Source organism: Arachis duranensis, chromosome 1 (assembly GCF_000817695.3).
Source record: "Arachis duranensis cultivar V14167 chromosome 1, aradu.V14167.gnm2.J7QH, whole genome shotgun sequence".
Taxonomy (NCBI): Eukaryota; Viridiplantae; Streptophyta; class Magnoliopsida; order Fabales; family Fabaceae; genus Arachis; species Arachis duranensis.
The window spans coordinates 87,888,034-87,908,007 of record NC_029772.3 but is presented as its reverse complement, the minus strand read 5'-3'; the positions used below and the strand labels follow the sequence as shown (position 1 = coordinate 87,908,007).

General features: G+C 34.9%; 1 protein-coding gene and 1 long non-coding RNA gene across 3 annotated transcripts in view; both read left to right on the top strand.

The window, feature by feature from the left end:
• Positions 1-3,791: 3,791 nt before the first annotated feature.
• LOC107496092 (uncharacterized) lies at positions 3,792-14,356 on the top strand. Of its 2 annotated transcripts, none has more exons than XM_016117294.3 (11): positions 3,792-4,656; positions 4,872-5,148; positions 5,310-5,495; positions 5,645-5,794; positions 5,951-6,415; positions 7,049-9,400; positions 9,816-10,021; positions 10,119-10,274; positions 12,443-12,677; positions 12,864-13,171; positions 13,440-14,356. In XM_016117294.3, exons 1-11 carry the CDS (start codon positions 3,884-3,886, stop codon positions 13,735-13,737), a joined length of 5,406 nt encoding a protein of 1,801 aa, XP_015972780.1. In that variant the 5' UTR covers positions 3,792-3,883; the 3' UTR covers positions 13,738-14,356. The 2 variants fall into 2 exon arrangements, with proteins under 2 accessions (XP_015972780.1, XP_020998642.1); XM_021142983.2 differs by having other exon boundaries at positions 4,549-4,656; positions 4,910-5,148.
• A 3,583-nt stretch (positions 14,357-17,939) lies between these two features.
• Positions 17,940-19,974, top strand: part of LOC110281251 (uncharacterized) — a 7,096-nt gene continuing 5,061 nt past the window's right edge. The window contains exons 1-2 of the long non-coding RNA XR_008002684.1: positions 17,940-18,200; positions 18,385-18,461. This is a non-coding gene — a long non-coding RNA (uncharacterized LOC110281251). The remainder of the gene's footprint in view (positions 18,201-18,384; positions 18,462-19,974) is intronic.

Here is a 19,974-nt window from a genome sequence, read left to right as displayed (position 1 = left end):
GGCTACTTGTCCTACTGGGACATCAATTCGAATTGGGGCATTTTTCGCTGGTATATAAGATTTAGTTATCCTCTTTGTATCAGAAAATGCATCAGGCAATTCATTTGCTATTCTTTGCAAATGTATAATCTTTTGAACTTCCAGTTCACATTGCCCTGATCGAGGATCTAAATGCATCAACGATGATGCATTCCAGTTAAGTTCCTTTTCAGGAAGCTTATACTCTCCCCCTAATGTTGAAAATTTTGATTCATCAAAATGACAATTCGCAAACCGGACTTTAAATACATCTTCAGTTTGTATCTCAAGATACCTCACTATAGAGGGAGAATCATATCCAATATATATTCCCAATTTTCTTTGGGGTCCCATTTTGGTGCGATTAGGTGGTGCAATGAGAACATATATCGCACACCCAAATATTCTTAAATGGGAAACATTTGGCTGCTGGCCAAAAGCTAGTTGCATAGGAGAGAACTGATGGTAACTCGTTGGCCTCAAACGAATAAGTGCTGCGGCATGTAAAATAACATGCCCCCAAACTGAGGTTGGGAGATTTGTTCTCATAAGCAAGGGTCTAGCAATTAATTGGAGGCGTTTAATAAGTGATTCTGCTAACCCATTTTGTGTGTGAACATAAACTATTGGATGTTCAACACTTATTCCATTAGCCATACAATAAGCATCAAATGCTTGGGAAGTAAATTCACCAGCATTATCAAGACGAATTGCTTTGATTGGATTTTCTGGAAATTGTGCTTTTAATCGAATAATTTGAGCTAGTAATCTCGCTAACGCCAGGTTGCGAGAAGATAATAAGCACACATGTGACCATCTCAAAGATGCGTCTATTAGGACCATAAAATATCTAAAAGATCCACATGGTGGATGAATAGGTCCACATATATCACCTTGAATTCTTTCTAGGAATTCAGGGACTCAAATCCAACCTTTACTGGTGATGGCCTTAAAATTAACTTTTCCTAAGAACATGCAGCACAACAAAATTCACTAGTTTTAAGAATCTTCTAGTTCTTTAGTGAATATCCATGAGAGTTTTCAATAATTCTCCTCATCATGGTTGTTCCCGGATGACCCAATCGGTCGTGCTAAGTTATGAATTCATTTGGGCTAGTAAACTTCTGGTTTATAGTAATTTGTGATTCAATTGCACTAATCTTGGTATAATCAACCCAGATGAAAGTGAGGGTAATTTTTCTAATATAACTTTCTTATTTGAATCATGAGTTGTGATACATAAATACTCATGATTTCCCTCATTCATCGTCTCAATATGATATCCATTTCGGCGAATATCTTTGAAACTCAACAAGTTCTTCAGAGACTTGGTAGATAATAGTGCATTATTTATTATAAATTTTGTTCCTCCAGGAAATAAAATTATAGCTCTTCTGGAGCCTTCTATCACATTGTCTGAGCCAATAATAGTATTAACATATTCCTCTTTTGGCACAAGATGGATAAAATATATATCACTTTTGAGAATAGTGTGCGAACTTGCACTATCCGCAAGGCATACATCTTCATTACATATCCTTGCCATTCTCTTCAAAAACAAATAATAATTAAATGAGTAGTATGAACAGTTAAATTGAATACTTGATCAGAATTATTTTTCTAAGAAACACTGTGCATAAAATAATGTCATATACTAAAATTTTATTTTAAAATTTGACACATTTAATAATTTCAAAATTCATAAACATTAATATTTCAATATTTATGTATATCACATTTGATACTTAAATACATAGAAAATAAAACTTAACAATAAGTTCTTTACATTATTTATTTACACAGATACTTCACAATCCCACATATTAAACTATTCCATCATTGATCAAATAACCAATATTTCCTTCAGGATCCTCAAAGAAATCAGATACATCATAATGAGTGGTGGAGTTCTCAGCATCATTTGAAACAAAATTTGTTTCCTTTCCTTTGTCGTCCTTTTTCAAAGATGCCTGGTAAAGATCGACTAGGTGCCTTTGGGTACGACAGGTACGTGACCAATGGCCCTTTCCACTACAACGGAAACACTTATCCTCTGTTGATTTATTCTACCCGATATTCCTTTCTTTATCCCACTTCTGGTGAGATCCTCTCTTTTGAACATAATTTTTTTTCCTTCCATAATTTTTCTTATTATTAAAATCTTGCCATTTACCTCTTCTGGGGTAATTTGCCACATTTACTTCAGGAAATGGGGCAGCGCCAGCTGGGCGCGCTTCATGATTTTTCAATAACAACTCATTGTTGCGTTCAGCAACAAGAAGGCAAGAAATTAACTCATAATATTTTTAAACCCTTTCTCTCGATACTGCTACTGCAGGAGCACATTCGAGGCATGGAAGGTTGAGAAAATTTTCTCCAACATATCATGATCAGTTATTTTTTTCCCACACAATTTCATTCGTGAGGTGATTTGAAACATTGCAGAATTATATTCATTTATAGATTTAAAATCTTGTAAACGCAAATGCGTCCATTCATATCGGGCTTGAGGAAGTATCACCGTTTTCTGATGATTATACCTTTCTTCAAGGTCTTTCCAAAGATCTGTAGGATCTTTTAATGTGAGATATTCATTTTTCAATCTTTCGTCAAGATGACGACGAAGAAAAATCATGGCTTTGGCTTTATCCTTCTAGGATGCATTATTTTCAACCTTAATGGTATCTCCAAGATTCATTGAATCAAGATTGATTCAACATCTAGTATCCATGATAAATAATTGTTTTCAGATATATCAAGAGTATTGAATTCAAGATGAGAGAGTTTCGACATAATGAAAATTTGTTACCTGAGTCTTCCTAAAAATTTGATCAGAGTCTCGTACTGATAACGTGTTGTGAAATAAATAAAAGATATATTAAATATAAAATAAAGATGTATTAATATAAGACTCTAGCATTAAAATAATTAGCTCAATAATGATTTGTACATATATAATAATATTATATGTTGTAATGTGTATATATATATAAAGATAGAAAAGAGTATAAAAAGTAAAGAGAGAGATAATTGCATAAATATATATATAAAGATAGAAAGAAGTATTAAAAGTAAAAAGAAAGAGAATTGCATTTGTTTATAGTAAGAGAAAGAAAGAGAACATTTTTATATTGCTTTGTAGTGTAAAAAAGAAAAGAGAGAGTATTTGTTTATTATTGTTGTGTGTAACATTCAGAGGCTTGAACTTCTATTTATAGATGTACATAGGATAATTTTCAAATGCTTATTAAAAGCATTCTTCCTTGAGAATACTACACCGTCCTTCATAAATGGGCATCCACTTAACATGGGCATCCACTTAACAAATCTTATCACAACAACACTCTCAATTTTCCCTATTTTTTTAACATGCAAAGCTAGTTTCCTTTTTTTTTTTATTATAATGAAAGCTAGTTTCCTTTGTTGTACATTAACATTGCATGAAGATTAATATTATTTTTTTGGGACATGGAGATTAAATTTCTTTAAACAAAAAATATCTTTTGTTTTTGGACAAGAAACTATAAATGACTTGGTAACCCAGACATACATAAAGACAAGAGAAAGGCCTCTATGATTGATAAATAAGGCCTTTTTTCCTTGTGGAAGTCGCAAGGGGTCCAATATAAATGGGCCTTTGGGCCTATAAATGAGGACCCTCCCTAGTCCCTACAAAACTCTAGAACATGGGAGGAGACTAGAGATGATGAATTGAGTGAGAGCAATGTATATATAGTTGATGGTAACATGCGGTGATGAGTTTAGCCATTAAATTTGGACCGTAATCTTATTGAATGTTGAGGGAGGAACCATTAATTATATTACAAGAGGAACCTCCCTCCATCGGAACCATATTCAACCTACCATGACCCTCACTTCTTCTTCTTCTACCTCCAATTTCACCTTCGACTTCAACCCTCGTCTTTCTTCTAAACCTTTTCGGCCTCGGGAGTTTCGCGTTTTCAGGCGCCCAAGGCTGAAGCATAAGCATAAGCACAAGCGCATGGCCATGCCCACACTAGTCGCCTGCTCTATGCCACCACAATCTTCACCCTCCCCCTTCGAGAATCTCTTCCAGAGCTTAATCACGCACTACCCTTCCGTCAACTCCCTTGATTTCATCACTCCCGCCCTCGGTTTTGCCTCCGGCGCCGCACTCTACATCTCCCGCATTAATTCCCCCAAGAAACCGCCGCCCGCTCCCCATATTGGCGACTGGATCCTCTTCTCCAGCCCCACACCTTTCAACCGCTTCGTTCTTCTGCGCTGCCCTACGGTGTCCTTTGAGGCCGACGCCAGCCAGAAGCTCGTCACGGAGGAGAGGCATTACGTCACCATCAACAGCGGCAGGATCGAGGTCAGGGATTCGGAGTGTGACGAGAAGGCGGAGTGCCTGAGCTTCCAGAGAGTGTGCGTGAGTACAGAGGATGGAGGTGTTGTTTCGTTGGATTGGCCTTCCAATTTGGAGCTGGAAGAGGAGCGTGGTTTGGATTCTACTCTGCTGCTTGTTCCTGGAACTACAGAAGGAAGCAATGAGAGGAACATAAGGAGGTTTGTGGTTGAATCTCTCAAGAGAGGCTTCTTTCCTGTTGTCATGAATCCCAGAGGATGCGCCCGTTCTCCCCTCACCACTCCCCGGTATCGTTACTTATGCTATGTATTTATTGCATTTGCATCAATCAATAATCCACTCATGTACAAGTGGTTAGGGATTCAGAATCAACCAAAGGGTTATGATATGTACTATTCTTTCCCTGTGTAATATATTGGAATGGCCGAATGGGAGTACCTTATTTTAATGGTTAAGATAGGTGAACATGGTAGGGACTTCTTAACTACTTTATGTTATGTAGGTTATTTACGGCTGCTGATAGTGATGATATCTGCATAGCTATAAACTATATCAACAAGGCGAGGCCTTGGACAACCTTGATGGGTGTTGGCTGGGGATATGGTGCAAACATGCTGACAAAATACCTGGCAGAGGTTGGGGAGAGAACACCGCTCACAGCAGTCACGTGTATAGACAATCCTTTTGATTTGGATGAAGCTACAAGGACATCACCTTACCATAATATTTCCGATCAGAAACTCACCAATGGACTCATAGATATTCTACAAACCAATCAGGTAAACTAGTTACTTTCATTCTTTACTTAACCTGCATTGAGATAACCCATGCAATCTGATTTCACATATGCATTTGTATTCTATTATATGTCACATATCTCTTAACAACATTTATTGTGATTTCTCTGGAAATCATTCTATACAAACATATCAATCTGTAGGCACTGTTTCAAGGCAAAACAAAAGATTTTGATGTGGAAAAGGCTCTGTTGGCAAAATCTGTACGTGACTTTGATGAAGCAATATCTATGGTATCTTATGGGTTTGGAGCAATACAAGACTTTTATTCAAAATGCAGCTCACGGAATGTGATTAGGGATATCAAAATTCCTGTTCTCTTCATACAGGTAAACATGCATTACTTTTTAGTTTTTATGCCAACATCTCCATTATGTTCTATATGCATTACTTTCATGTGATTTGTTATTTGCCAAGTGCTAACTTCCCTATGCATGCATGCAAATCCACAAGACTTACCATTATGTAATTTTATCAGAGTGATAATGCGATGATTCCAGCTTTCTCAGTTCCACGCAATCTGATTGCAGAAAATCCATACACAAGCCTGCTCCTATGTTCTTGTTCACCATCTAGTGTTATTGATACTGACACTGCTATGTCATGGTGCCAGCTTCTAACAATTGAGGTAAACCTCTCTTGCTATCTAATTATGCATGATCATGTTGTCTTATTTATTTATTTATTTAAATATATTTATTATTCCTCAAGTTTGGAATTCTTCTAGCCGTGTCTTTTCTATTCTATTGTTTTGAGTGTTATTTTATGTGTGTTATATTTGTAGTGGCTCACAGCTGTGGAGCTTGGACTCTTAAAGGGACGTCATCCTCTTCTGACAGATATAGATGTTACCGTAAATCCTTCTAAGGGACTGGCTGTTGTAGAGGAAATAAGACCAGATAAGAATGATAAAGCAAGGAAATTGTTGGATCTTACTCGATCGGATGCATTTAATGGATATTTGGTTGATCCTACTCAAGATTTTCTCGAAGAAAGTAATACTGATGCCAACCTCAATGTCAGGCCCAAACAGGATTTACAAAGTAATCTTTACCATGAAGATATGAGATTGCAAGTAAAAAATGGTGCTTTACAGGAGACAAGCTCCACTGATGCCAAAGTAATTGAAGAAGGGAATGTCGGCTCTATAGATGGTGAAAATGGTCAAGTTCTACAGACAGCACAAGTGGTAATAAATATGCTTGACGTTACCATGCCTGGTACTCTAACAGAAGAGCAGAAGAAAAAGGTAAAGTTTAATGTGTTATCTGCGAGGTGCCATTTCTTTGTTTGTCGGGTTTATTTATGTTCTATCACACCATTGTTTCTTCACCTTCCCCCGTATTGGTAAATGTATACACGAATATCCCTCCTGCGGTTGAAGCTTTTCCTTTAATCATATCAAAGATTCATATCATTCTGAATTGAATTGTAATTCTTCATGTTTATTTTTTTATAACAGTTTCTGATCATTTGACTATTTATTTTATATAAATTTTCAAAATTGGCTATTATTCATTCTTTGCTCTTATGGACTTGGTTAATTGGATGTTAAAGTTTCAATCAATTACCAAAAACTTTTGGACTATTGGTCTACGAGAATATGATTATGTTATTTTGTCCCCCTCCCTCCCCCCTTTTTTTTTATGTTTATGTGGCTTCATGATGTTTCATGTTGTTTAGAGGATAAAAATCTCACTTTTATACTAGTGTATGCTTTGCTAAAAATAGTGTCTAACTTATGGCCTTTAAAAACAGGCGTGGCATCGCTTGGTTTTCTACATCGATTTGTATACAATGTTATATTTACTTGTATGCTTGCGTAAATTTTAGCTTGGCTTTAAAGTTTTGTATTGCGGTGACGTTTGTTACTAATTTGAAGGTATTAACTGCTGTGGGTCAAGGAGAGACACTCATGAAAGCTTTGCAAGATGCTGTGCCAGAAGATGTTCGTGGGAAGTTAACAGATTCTGTGACTGCAATTATGCATGCACGTGGGTCTGAATTGAAGTTTGATAAGATTCTTCATATTCCTCAGTCCCGCGAAGCATTATCAGGTAAAAAGAACCAAGAAAAATCCAGAGTATCATCAGGTACTGAAGGTGTGTTAGCTGATCAGTCCTCATCGAATCAGATGAAAAAGACTAGTGGTTCTGTTGGTGGCTCTGACAATGTATCAGACGGCACGGGCAAGCCTGCTGGAAAAACAGAAACAGAAGTTCTTCCCTTGGAGAAATCATCAAATTCAGGAAATTTAACCCAATCTCAAGAATCCGGCAATGAAGTTGGTTCTTCTAGGGCGGAAACTAGTGAGTCTAGAGACAATAATGGCACCAAAGAGGAGTTAAAAGAAAAAAACACTGATATTGATCATGGTGAGAAGGGATCTGAAACAGGTGCAAAACCATACACTCCGAGCCAACCTGCTGAGGTAGTTCGCATTGAAGCAGAAGCTGGTGCTGAACAGAAAAACCCAAACAGTGAAATGGCTAGAACAGACATGAAGGAAGAGAGTAATGTTCAGAAGGTTGAGCAAAAAAGTCAGGATCTCTCAAATGATCAAAGTAAAATGACATTAACAGATGCAAAAGATATGTCTTCGCCTGCTAGGCCCTCTGAGCACCAAACAACAGAAGGGGAAGGTGATCAAAGTAAAATGACGTTAACAGATGCAAAAGATCTGACTTCGCCTCCTATGCCCTCTGAGCACCAAACAACAGAAGGGGAGGGTAATGATAGTGAGAAGAAAGACAACAAAAATACACAGCATATTTCACATCAAACTAACTCAACTAGATCTGATTCTAGTTCTGCTGTCTTTAGTGTTTCTCAAGCACTGGATGCCTTGACTGGGATGGATGATTCCACCCAAGTGGCTATCAATAGTGTGTTTGGTGTAATAGAAAACATGCTATCTCAGCTTGAGCAGAGCTCAAACAACAAAGGTGAAGACAAGAATGGAAAAGACTTCGAACGGGAGTTAGGAGAAAAGAAGCATTCTGATGATCAAAGCATGGATTCCAAGACATCTGGTGGTTCTTCTGGCAAAAATCACAACAATGCCGTGTGCTTGGAGAGTGATTCTTGTGATAAAGGGGAACAACTAACTAATACCCTCCACACAACTAACAGGAGCGGAGTCTTCAATTCTGAAAATTGTGACTCTGAAAACCATATAGTTCATAAAGGAACTAACATGAATAGTCAATTGATTGACCAAAGATTTCTCTCTCATAAATGGGATGGACAACAACCAGTAAATAGAATGCCACTCTTATATGGGGACTCTCCCTATAATGAATACCTCCGTAAATGTCTTGTTTCAAAGATTCCTTCCAAATCACTTGATTTAGACACCACAACTGCATTGTTTCTTGACTACTTCCCAGCAGAAGGTCAATGGAAGCTCTTTGATCAACCACAAAACATAGAAAATGCTGCTAATTACCCTGCAACTAGCGAGGAGGCTGTATTAAAGATGAAGGCCCACTCATCTGCAAAATCTTCTGATGCACAGGAATATATTGAACCATCATACGTAATATTAGATACTGACAAAAAACAAGAACCTATCGAAGAGTTCGTGTCATCAGACACTATGAATGAGGTGATTGATACAAGTGAGCAGTCAGAGGAATTGATCCAATTTGTGAAAAAGAGAGTATTAGATGCTTTGAAGATAGAAGTTGGTCGCAAACTGAATGCATCAGAAATGAATGAAATGAAATTGACACTTGAAGTAGATCTCGAACATGTGGCGAATGAGATATCACTTGCTGTTGCACATAGTAAGGTGCAATTATGCACAGAAGGTCAATTTCATATTGTACAGGGTGATGCAGAGAAAATTGGAACTCTTGATGGGGAGCATATCATTGGTGTAATTTCATCCTCTGTTCAGGAAACGGGTTACCTGAGACTAGTGATGCCTGTTGGTGTTATTGTAGGGTCCATCTTAGCTGCCTTGAGAGAATATTTTAATGTAACTACGCTTCAAGATAATGTACAGAGAGTATCTCATAGTGATGAAAATGAGGAAAAACCTGGCAAAAAGAATTATGGCAACGTCACTGTTGCTGAGATAGATCAAGTGCCCCTAGAGAAGAGTAGTTTGGAGAATCCCACCAAGAGAGAGGAGGCAGAAAGTATATCAGAAAATTCGAACAAAAATACTGTCATGGTTGGCGCTGTTACAGCTGCTCTAGGTGCTTCTGCTCTACTTATGCAACAAGAGGTATTAGTTCCATCAATTCATAATGGTTTCTGCCTTCTTTGTTACACTGTAAACATCTATACATGTAGATATGGGTTATTTTTTTGTCTTAGTATTTGATCTATTTAACTATATTTTGGATATAGGTAATTAGGAATGACATTGAAGCATTTCAGTATGTGCTCAACTTGGTCATTAATTGGCCTCTGCATGCTGACTCATTTATTATTTAGTGTTTCCCTTTGTACTTCTGTTTCGCGTAAGCATTTACTTTTTCCTAAAGTTTCTATTGATGTCAAACCATATTGAACTGTGTATATCCCAAAATTCAGTGTGGTGAAAGCTGTGAAGCAGACTGATTACCAGTTTGCTAAGTTAAAATAAAACTGCTGGTTTGTTGAGAAAGAGTTATCTGAGTTTGATATTTCTGTTCCAGGATCCACAACAAGGCAGCGGAACTGCTGAAAGATCATCATTGCCTTTGAAAATCAAGGATCAACATCAAAAGGGACCAAAACAGTTTGTAGAAGAGGTCTCTGAGAAGAACCAGAATAACCTAGTTACAAGCCTTGCAGAGAAAGCAATGTCAGTTGCTGCTCCAGTTGTACCTACTAAAGAAGGTGGTGAGGTGGATCAAGAGAGGTCAGAAGATGCATAATATACCAAGACACATTGACTTCCTCTTCTTTTACATTTTCTTTCTAATAATGATTTCTCACAACTTGCCGTTCTTGAACAGGCTGGTTGCAATGCTTGCTGATTTAGGACAGAAAGGTGGCCTGTTGAGGCTAGTTGGAAAGATTGCTTTACTATGGGGTGGTATACGTGGAGCAATGAGTTTGACGGACAGGCTTATCTCTTTCTTGCGTATAGCTGAACGCCCCTTATATCAGAGGTAAATTGAACTGGTCAACATTCATTACTACAATGTTTTCATGCAGTGCTGCTAGTGCTTGTCTGTTCATTTTGGGATAATGGGATAGATGATGGAAACTGTGATGATTCAGCCACAATTACACCGTTTGTTAACTTTAGTTGAGAGCCACATGTTAACTTTTGATAAGCAATTTTTCGTTAAACCTATGTCTTTTCACTAGTTAGGAAGAGATCTTCAAGAAATCTGAAGATAATAATTTTGCTGCCTGTCATCCTAACTTAAAATTCTACCACTAGATTTATTAAAAAAAAGACTTGAATTAGCTATAAGGCAATGCAAAGATTGTTGTCTATTTTTAGTGTATACACACTGAAGAATTTCATGGTGGTTTGACCGAAGTGTAGGCCTCAGAAATAGTCTTAACTAGATTTAAATTCGCACATACAAGGATATAAATGAGAATATTCTCTGGTATTAGAAAATAAAGTAATTTAAAATGTTTAATAAAATATTTTCTAATAGAATTATTTAATCTAATTTTAAAATGTATAGTAAATACTGTATTATATACAAATATATATATTTTGTATAAATCTACATATAACCTGTTTGACTTTTTTTTTTCTTCTCTAAGTATTGATTTAAAAATGATTCACAAATATATGGATTTACTTCTTGCATTCTAACATTTTTAGTATAGGAGTGAAAATATGTATAATTCTCAAATAATGACAAATATTTTTATTTCAGTTCTATTCATTTATGAATATACACAATTTTTAGTTTTTACATAGTGTTTTCAGTCTTTATGTCATTAATATAATTGGTTGTCAAATTTTATTATCATTATTAAAAGCTTCTAAATGAATATGATATTTTCTGTGTTTTTAAAAATTAAATTTAGTATTAATGTGATAATTTTATATAGAACTTAAAATCTTTAATGTCATTAGCTTACTTTAATAATATTTTGATCTCTTCTTTATATAATTTTCATAATTTTATAAAATAAAGTTTACTCAACAAATAGGACATGCAATATTAGAATTTAAACCATTGATATGAACTAACATTTTCTATAATATAATTTTTTTTATATAATTGAAGAATTCAACGTGAGAAATTATGAAATTGATGATAGGTTAGTTACATAATACTTAGGTGTCATTAGCCTACTTTAATACTACTTTGATCTCTTTTTTTTTATAATTTTATAAGAGTTTAATTTTGATGCACTGACAATGTAAAGCGTTTTACAAAGTCGTGCAATCACATCCATTCTTTTTGGATGACTATTCACGCAGTCAATGTGAAAGGTAGTTATTTTTACTAATGTGGTCTCGCGTAATTGGATACACGTGTAAAACTATTTTACATTGGCCGTGCCTCAAAATTAAATTCATTTTATAAAATAATGTTTACTCAACAATAGGACATGCAATATTAGAATTTAGACTCTTGATATAAACTAACATCTTCTAGATAATTGAAGAGTTTAATATGAAAAATTATGAAATTGATGGTAAGTTGGTTACATAGATGCTATTTACTATGATATTCTAAATGTGATTATATAGATATATTTTTATCTCTATGTTAACTAAGTTTAGTGTTAACATAACAAATTCATAGAAAATTAAAAATTAGGTGTCATTAGCTTGTTAAACACTATTTTGGTCTCTCTTTTTATATACTATAATAGAGAATAGATGATTATGTGATTTATACACCATTGTAAAACTGCTTTCCTGGTCATGATTGTGATCTAAGGTGCAACTTCCTTCATAGATTTATAATTAAGATATAGGCTCCAATTGGTATGTACTACTCAAAATAACTTGGTATAACCATATAGTTAGTTTTATCTCTTTATATATGTTTATTTTCTAAACAAAAACTTGGTATGTGCCTGCTTGTGTTACATGTACATGTGGAAGTGGCTTGGTGGGTAACAAATTAATGTTATATGCACCAATATGAACTTATGGTGCCTTCTGTAATATTGGTCCAATTTGGTAGATAATCCTGAGTGGTCTGTTAGTTTATCTTAACCCTTTCAGTAGAGAGATGCGATATTGGTCCGTGTAATGTATCCCTCTTTTACTATGCACCCATAATGCTTGAGTGATGATTGTGAATTTATTCTTACCCTTACGTGATTATCAAAATCACTATCTTTCCTTTAGGATTTTCGGATTTGTTGGGATGATCCTTGTTCTATGGTCTCCTGTTGCTATTCCATTGCTTCCGACATTGGTTCGGAGCTGGACAACACAGACCCCTTCCAGATTTGCCGAGTTCACTTGCATCGTTGGCCTGTACACTTCAACAGTGATACTTATCATGTTATGGGGAAAAAGAATCCGTGGGTACGAAAATGCATTTGAGCAGTATGGTTTGGACTTGAAATCGTCACACCAGGTACACGTTTGAGATGAAAATCAGTAAAAAAGTCTTAGAATAAATATCTGAAGATAGTATTGGAGTGTGTTGTCTAATGTCAATATCATGTTTCAATCTTCTTCTTTGCCCCTGGAATATGTATAATAAAAATTGAAATTACAGTAACGAGAATGAATGTATTAAAATTTTTGGTGGTTATTGCAGATATTTGAATTGTTGAAGGGCTTCCTTGGTGGCATCATCCTCGTTTTTTCAATCCATGCTGTGAATGCATTTCTTGGTTGTGCAACTTTTTCATGGCCTTGTAGTCCATCATCTTTAGATGCTGTGACATGTTTTAAAGTGTACGGGAAAATGCTTTTGGTGGTTGTTCAAGGAACTGTAATGGCCAGTGGCATTGCCCTGGTGGAAGAATTGCTTTTTAGGTCATGGTTGCCGCAAGAAATTGCAGTTGATCTGGGGTATTTTCATGGAGTCATCATTTCAGGGCTAGTATTTTCTTTATTGCAGAGGTTTGTTTTCTTTCTGGAGTTTGTTTTGGATATTATTCATGGTTATGATTTGAATTTCACAGGACATATATTTGGTTTCTTTCTTCCCCATCTGTTAACAACACCGAGAAGTCTATGGTTTTTATGGCCGATTTTAGTTGTAGTTAGTGGTTTGTGTAGGACACAGTATTTACCAAACTAAACTGTGATGACATATATTTTTATTATTACCTCCATATTCTCATTTGCCAATTCAAAATCTTGTCATTTCTTTTGCTTTGGTTTCCAGGTCTCTGATAGCAGTACCAGGACTTTGGCTTTTGTCTTTGTCTCTGTCAGGTGCCCGACAGAGAAATGGAGGTAGCCTCTCAATTCCGATAGGGATACGCACTGGGATAATCACATCCACTTTTTTCTTGCAAAAGGGTGGCCTTTTAACATATAGTAACCCGGGAAACTTTCCTCTTTGGGTAACCGGCACTCATCCATTTCAACCCTTCAGTGGTTTAGTTGGGTTGGTGTTTTCTTTTTCATTGGCAATACTTCTCTACCCCACACGCACACAAAAGAAGGAAGCCCAGGAATAAAAATATTCATCATTGAAAGACATTGGAAGCAGTTTTCGAACTTTTTTAACTTCTGTCATGCACAGATGAGATTTTCTTGAGCACAGAATAGAAGACATTAATCAAGGGGAATGCGAAGAAAGATGGAATTTTGGAAAAGAATATGAAGGCTTGAGTTCTTCATATGCATCAAGCTAAATTCTCATATGGAACTTATTGCGGTCACTAGAACACGGTGAGTTTTGGATTTTGGGTACGATGTACAGTGTCAATTTTGTAAGTAGAAAAAGTATAGGTTTTATACGAAGTTTTTTGTTTGTGCATAATCTAAGTGTACAGCTTACCCCCCCGGGGGTTTGGCCCTGTAAAATTTTCCACTTGTTATCAGAATGTCATATGAAGCAGAGAATAGAAATTAGGATGTAGAACCCTACATGTTGGGGTTTACATTTTTGTTTTGCTTGCCTTGAGCAAAGATAATGGTCGTGACTCCAATATTGCCAAAGCAATAATAAAGAAGATTCCATTTAGAATTGGAATTGCTCATGTATGTGGCATTTAATTGGGAGTGTCATGTAATGCTGATGAACACTAGAAATTGGAGTGTGAGAAAATTTGAAGGTCAGTACTTTCATTAAAATCTAACTAGCATTTAACTGTCAAGAAAAAAAGTATATAATTTTACATTATTAGATATAATTTTACAACATTAAAAATATTAATAATGACTAATTAATGACTATAAATTACAAAATATATTAGTTTTCTAGCACTACTGGGCATCATTTCTAGTCTTCAATCACTATGCCAACGGAGAGGGTTGACATTAAGGTATAATTAACTTTTTATTTGGACTTTAGGTTTGATACTCATTTTGAGGAATACATTGAGGATTCAAGTATTGGTTAAAAGGAAGAGTAAGGCACTGTCCCAATTGTTACGAGACTTCTTCAAGTGTGTCTCTTGCTATATGAGTGTCTAAATTAAGAATAAACATCCAAATTGGTACTAAAAGGATTTTAAATTGGACATTTTGATTGTCAATAAATATTGATTTACTATAAGTCTTTGAGAACTATTTCTACCCGCAATATTGGTCCCTTTGCAGTTTCAAAGAGGGACTTATTTATAGTGATATTTTTTGAGATTTAATTATCTTATTTGTTAGAAATTTATTATATAACAAAAGACCAATTTGTTCTATAAAAATAATTATCGAATACTTCTAGCCAATAAAAATTTGTTGAGAATGACAGCATCCAATCTAAAACTTTTTAAAGACCAATTTTAGTATTCCCCCAAAATTAATTACGAATCATACTACACTCGTGTTTGGTTGTAACCTGTAACATACATAGGAGAACAGTAACACTATTAGGAAAAGTGGATTCCAAGACTGAGCATCAGATCCAACATTTATGTGCCATCCCGAACAAGTAAAACAAAACTCTTGTAAACTGGAGTAGCATATTAGCATCTTCCCCTTTGCATTACGAAGCATCTAAAAGCCAGCCAATATTGCTTTAAATGTAAATCGCTTTCTAAATACCAGTCAAAATAAGCTGAATTTCATAACTTTAAGACGGAATTGCACATAGCAAATCGTCATAATCATTGTAGAAAAATACGTCAGCACGTGAAAGCTGGAATTGGATTATTTTGTTATTTTCCAATCCAGCTATGCCTCAACAACTGACGGTCCATATTAGAGCCAATTCTCAACGGTGGTTAGTTCTCCTACATATCGGGGGGAAAAAAGTTTGATGACGATGACGGCAAACATTAATTTTGTCTCGGATGCCGCTAGAGAGACAATGAATTATTTGTATAATGTGTATAATGGGCTATTGAGTTACAAAATGAACATTCCTCATACTATCTAGAATAACCATCCGAGTACTAGGGATAATAAACATCTTCCCAAAAGCTTAAACTGATTTTACGGTTCACCAAAGATCAAACTCTTGACCTTTCGGATCTAGCGCTCTAATACCATATCATAATACCACTCATTCTAAAAGTTTAAGCTGATGGGAAAAGATAACACTAATAGTTATATCTCTAATACTTTATAAACCTCCATTGTACATTATTTCATTGGTTCCTCATACTTTTTCTTTTGTCTCCATCCAAACATGGTTTTACAAATTACAATTCTAACCATATAAATAACCATATAGATAATTATTGTGCTTTACATTTCGGTATTATGTTTTTTGTTTTCTCACCTTCCTTGCTTCAAATTGGAAAAGAACATGCAATATGACTGTAAAGCATATGAATTAAAAATAAGCCGTGGTAATAGTTTAGTTTAAGCATTTAACTAAGAACGTGCAATATGGATGTAAATATTTCTAGAACCATATTAATGAGATAACATCATGTCAATAAAGAAGAGAAACAGTGTAAAACTTTATAGAAACATAATTATAGAGCAAGCTGCAACAGTGAAAGGAAGAGGTTGGGGTTGGCATATCCCATTTTGTCAAATAGTGTATATTGTCTCTTTAGTTTTGCTCGTTCATTTTCAACCGCATACATATTCTCATTTCACAATCAACAAAATAAGGTGGAAACTCTGGAAACTCACCTGTAATTATTTTTCTGTGAAATTGATATTTGAGAATCGTTAGATGATTCGATAAATTTGATTAAATCATCATCTAACAGTTCTCAATTATTAACTTCAAATCAAGACCGCTGGAAGTGAGTCTTCACCACAAAACAAAATCAGTGAAAACAAAGAAGGATGGCTACAAATCAGTGAAAACAAAGAAGGATGGCTACAATATTACGCATGTTGCAGGAGATTATTATATATATGGACAAAAAGGCATGGAAAATGCCAAATGAAAAATGATTAAGGCACCTGGTGGCCGCTGAAACCGCAATAGGCTAAGACTTTCATTTCCCCTCCAAAAGTTATATTTAAATAATTAAATAAACCATGAGGACGTTCGGTAGATCAACAAATAATAATATTGTTACTAACACTACCCCAAATTTGGTAAATAGTGACGTTCAGATTGTGACGATGACAAAAATTGTCTCTAACAACCAAAGTAGCAGTGGTTGCAACTTGCAAGGTTACATGGACTAAGTGTTACTAAAATTCTTTTTATTCTTCTAAAGTTAGAGGATTTACTAACTTAGTGACAGTTTTAAACTGTTGCGAAATATAATATAAAAAAGTATCTTTATAAATGTTATAAATTAGTGACGATTTTATACTTTAAAACCGTCATAAATAATTTAGTAACACTTTTTATTAACAGTGGTCCAAAACCATTATTATGTCACATTGTGACACTCAAATTCATGACATTGTTTAACGGTTGTAAAAAATTTAACAATGGTAAAAACTGTCACTAAACTTAAAAAAAATGGTCGCCAAAATCCAATTTTGTTTTAGTGTAATTAGATTTTTAATAATGTTCAAATATTTCCAAATAATTCATATTCTCAGGTAATATGTCTTATCAAACAAGTTATTGTAATGTAGTAGACCAAGATAATTTAATTAACGCTATTAACAATTCAAATAGATTGCTAAGATGAATTAATGATATATTTAATAGAAGTTTTTAGAATAAAATTAAGATTTTAATTTTGATATATTGATAATTGGATTGATGTGTATAGATGATATTTTAAATAATAAGTTTGAAAATTAAGTATTTTTACTTAATATGAGATTAGTTGTTTGTAAAAAATTTTATATTAATATGCATAAAAATTAAATTAAAAAGAATACTATGAATCGAAACTTTCTGTCACCGTAAATTTTAAAAAGTTAGATTTAACGGTGTTTGTATAGTTTTATGGAGTGTTTGAGAATGCTCTAGATGGTTCCAGAACGTTCTAGAATGTCTTAGAATGTTTCGGAATAGCCTAAAAATTTCTAGAAGACTCTGGAAGGTCATAGAGTAATTCAAAAGAGTATGGATGTATACAGAAAGTATGAAGAGTAGTATGGAATAATCTAAAAGTATTTAGAAAGTTATGGTAGAATATATATTTGTAATGAAGGTTCTGGATGATTAATCTGGACCGTTAATTAGATTTAATCTTAACCATCCATTAAAGAGGTGGATGGCTGTTATACCCACGAAAAAAAAAAAGGAAACAGAAGTGCATAGTCACGTGGGTGGCACATGCCCCCACTTAAACCCCTTCCCCCTCCTTATTCCCTCGAGCCTTCCCTGATCCCCCTCTCTCTTTTATTTTCATTTCCTTCATACAAATCAAAACCAAACCCTCTCTTTTCCTTCATCTCCTCTTCCATTCCATCTTCTTCATTTCAAAATCTTCATCCAACCACAACACACCAGATTTCATTTTATCCTTTTATTTTATCTCTATTTTAATATATCATCTATATTCAAAGTAAATTTTTATTTTTCACAACCCCAAATCAAGAAGCTCATACTAATGAGTGAAGGAAGCATTCAAATTTGAGTTCCAATTATTATTGAGGCTTCAAGGTAACTCTTTGACTCAATAATTAGCCATATTCCCAATTTTTGTCATCTATATATTTATGGGTATGTATAAATCCGAATTAGGGTTATTAGGGTTAGAAAATTTGGGGCTTTTGTCAAGGTGAGTAAAATTATATTAATTGATAATATTAGTAGCTCACAAATATCATTATTGTCATATTTCTAGAGTTGTAGAATTATTGGACATCATTTGGTAGCTCGTTGACGCGCTCAGAGTTGCTTCCGGTTCTTTTGAATCAAGTTGTGAGTGGATATTATATCTATAATTGTTTTTAAATATATTATTATCAATATCTATGTTGAATCATTAATTTTGGAGTTTGAAAATATTTTATTATTGTGATTTCTGAATTTTTGAAAATAAATATTGATTTGTGAAACTTACAATTTTATAAAAATACACACGAGACGATATTTATATATTTTGTAAAGTATAAATGTTTTCTTATTTGACCTTATAAATTTTAATTAAATTTTAGTATGCAATCCTATATATATTGATTTGCTATGGAATTTAGTAGTATGTTATAAGCACTAGAGATTTTTATAAGTGATATTTTCAAGGTAAACTCTGTATTGTCTCGTGTGGGTTATAGATGTAATGTTTGCTCACTGAGTTGCAAAACTCACCCTATTTCAGATACAGGAGTCGTTCCAGGTTCCATTCCACCTACCCCTCAGTAGATCTTAGTCATTTTGGTGAGCCCTTCTTCTTTCCAAGGGCTAAATAATTATATTTGGTTATGTAAGACTTATGGATTTAACTATATACTCTAGTTATCAACTTGATATATATATATATGATGCGCATTTTGGATATATTTGGTTGTGGATATAATTTGGAGTATATTGTTGTTGTTGTCTTGGAAATGGAGGTTTATTATTAATACAGGGAGTTAATATTTATGTTGGTAAGGTCCTAGAAACAGAGGAGATTCTGTCCGTTTTTCTGAAAATTTGGTCGTTTGGCTTGCTAAGGGACTTGTCCCTTGAGCGCCAGTCATGGCTTGGTTCGGGTCATGACAAAGTGGTATCAGAGCTTTAGGTTTTCCTGTGTAATATGGAGCAAGTGTCCTTTAGTAAGATCACAATTGTGCAAATGAAAGCCGGCCCATTTTCATAAAGTGTGATGTTACTAGAGGCCTATAGGAAGTTGTCCTCAATCTTTTGGTCTCATAATTCTTTCTGTCTGTTCTATTGTCTTCAAACTCCATATATATATGTCGTTGGTGATTCAATCGCTCTACTTACTCGATAGGTGGAAGATGCCACCTAAAAAAAGACGTGGTGGAACTGTTGGTGCTCCTGATACTGCTGAATCCAATAGGGCAGTTTCTCCGCCACTTGGAGCGCTTCGACAAAGGCCAAGGAGCCAAAGGATAGCTGATAGGCGCGAAGGAGAGATACCCCGCGAGAGAGTTCAAGAGAACCCCGCAGTAAGAGAGGCTCAACCGGACTTAGCAGCTGAATTGAGGGGAATGAATCAAACTCTTAATGCGGTGTTACAGGTTCTAACAAATCAAAATAGGGGTGAAGCGAGACTTCCTAATGCGCCAAATCCTCAGCCTCATAGGGTTCATCAATTGTTTGGGGATCAAGAGCCGCCAATTGAAAAGTATTTGAAGTTGAATTCGTCCACTTTCAATGGAGATTCATTGGATGAAGATCCACAACAATATCTAGAGGATGCAAAGAAAGCTATTCGAGCTCTCAAGTGCACCAAAGAATGGGCTGTTGAGTTAGTATCCTACAACTT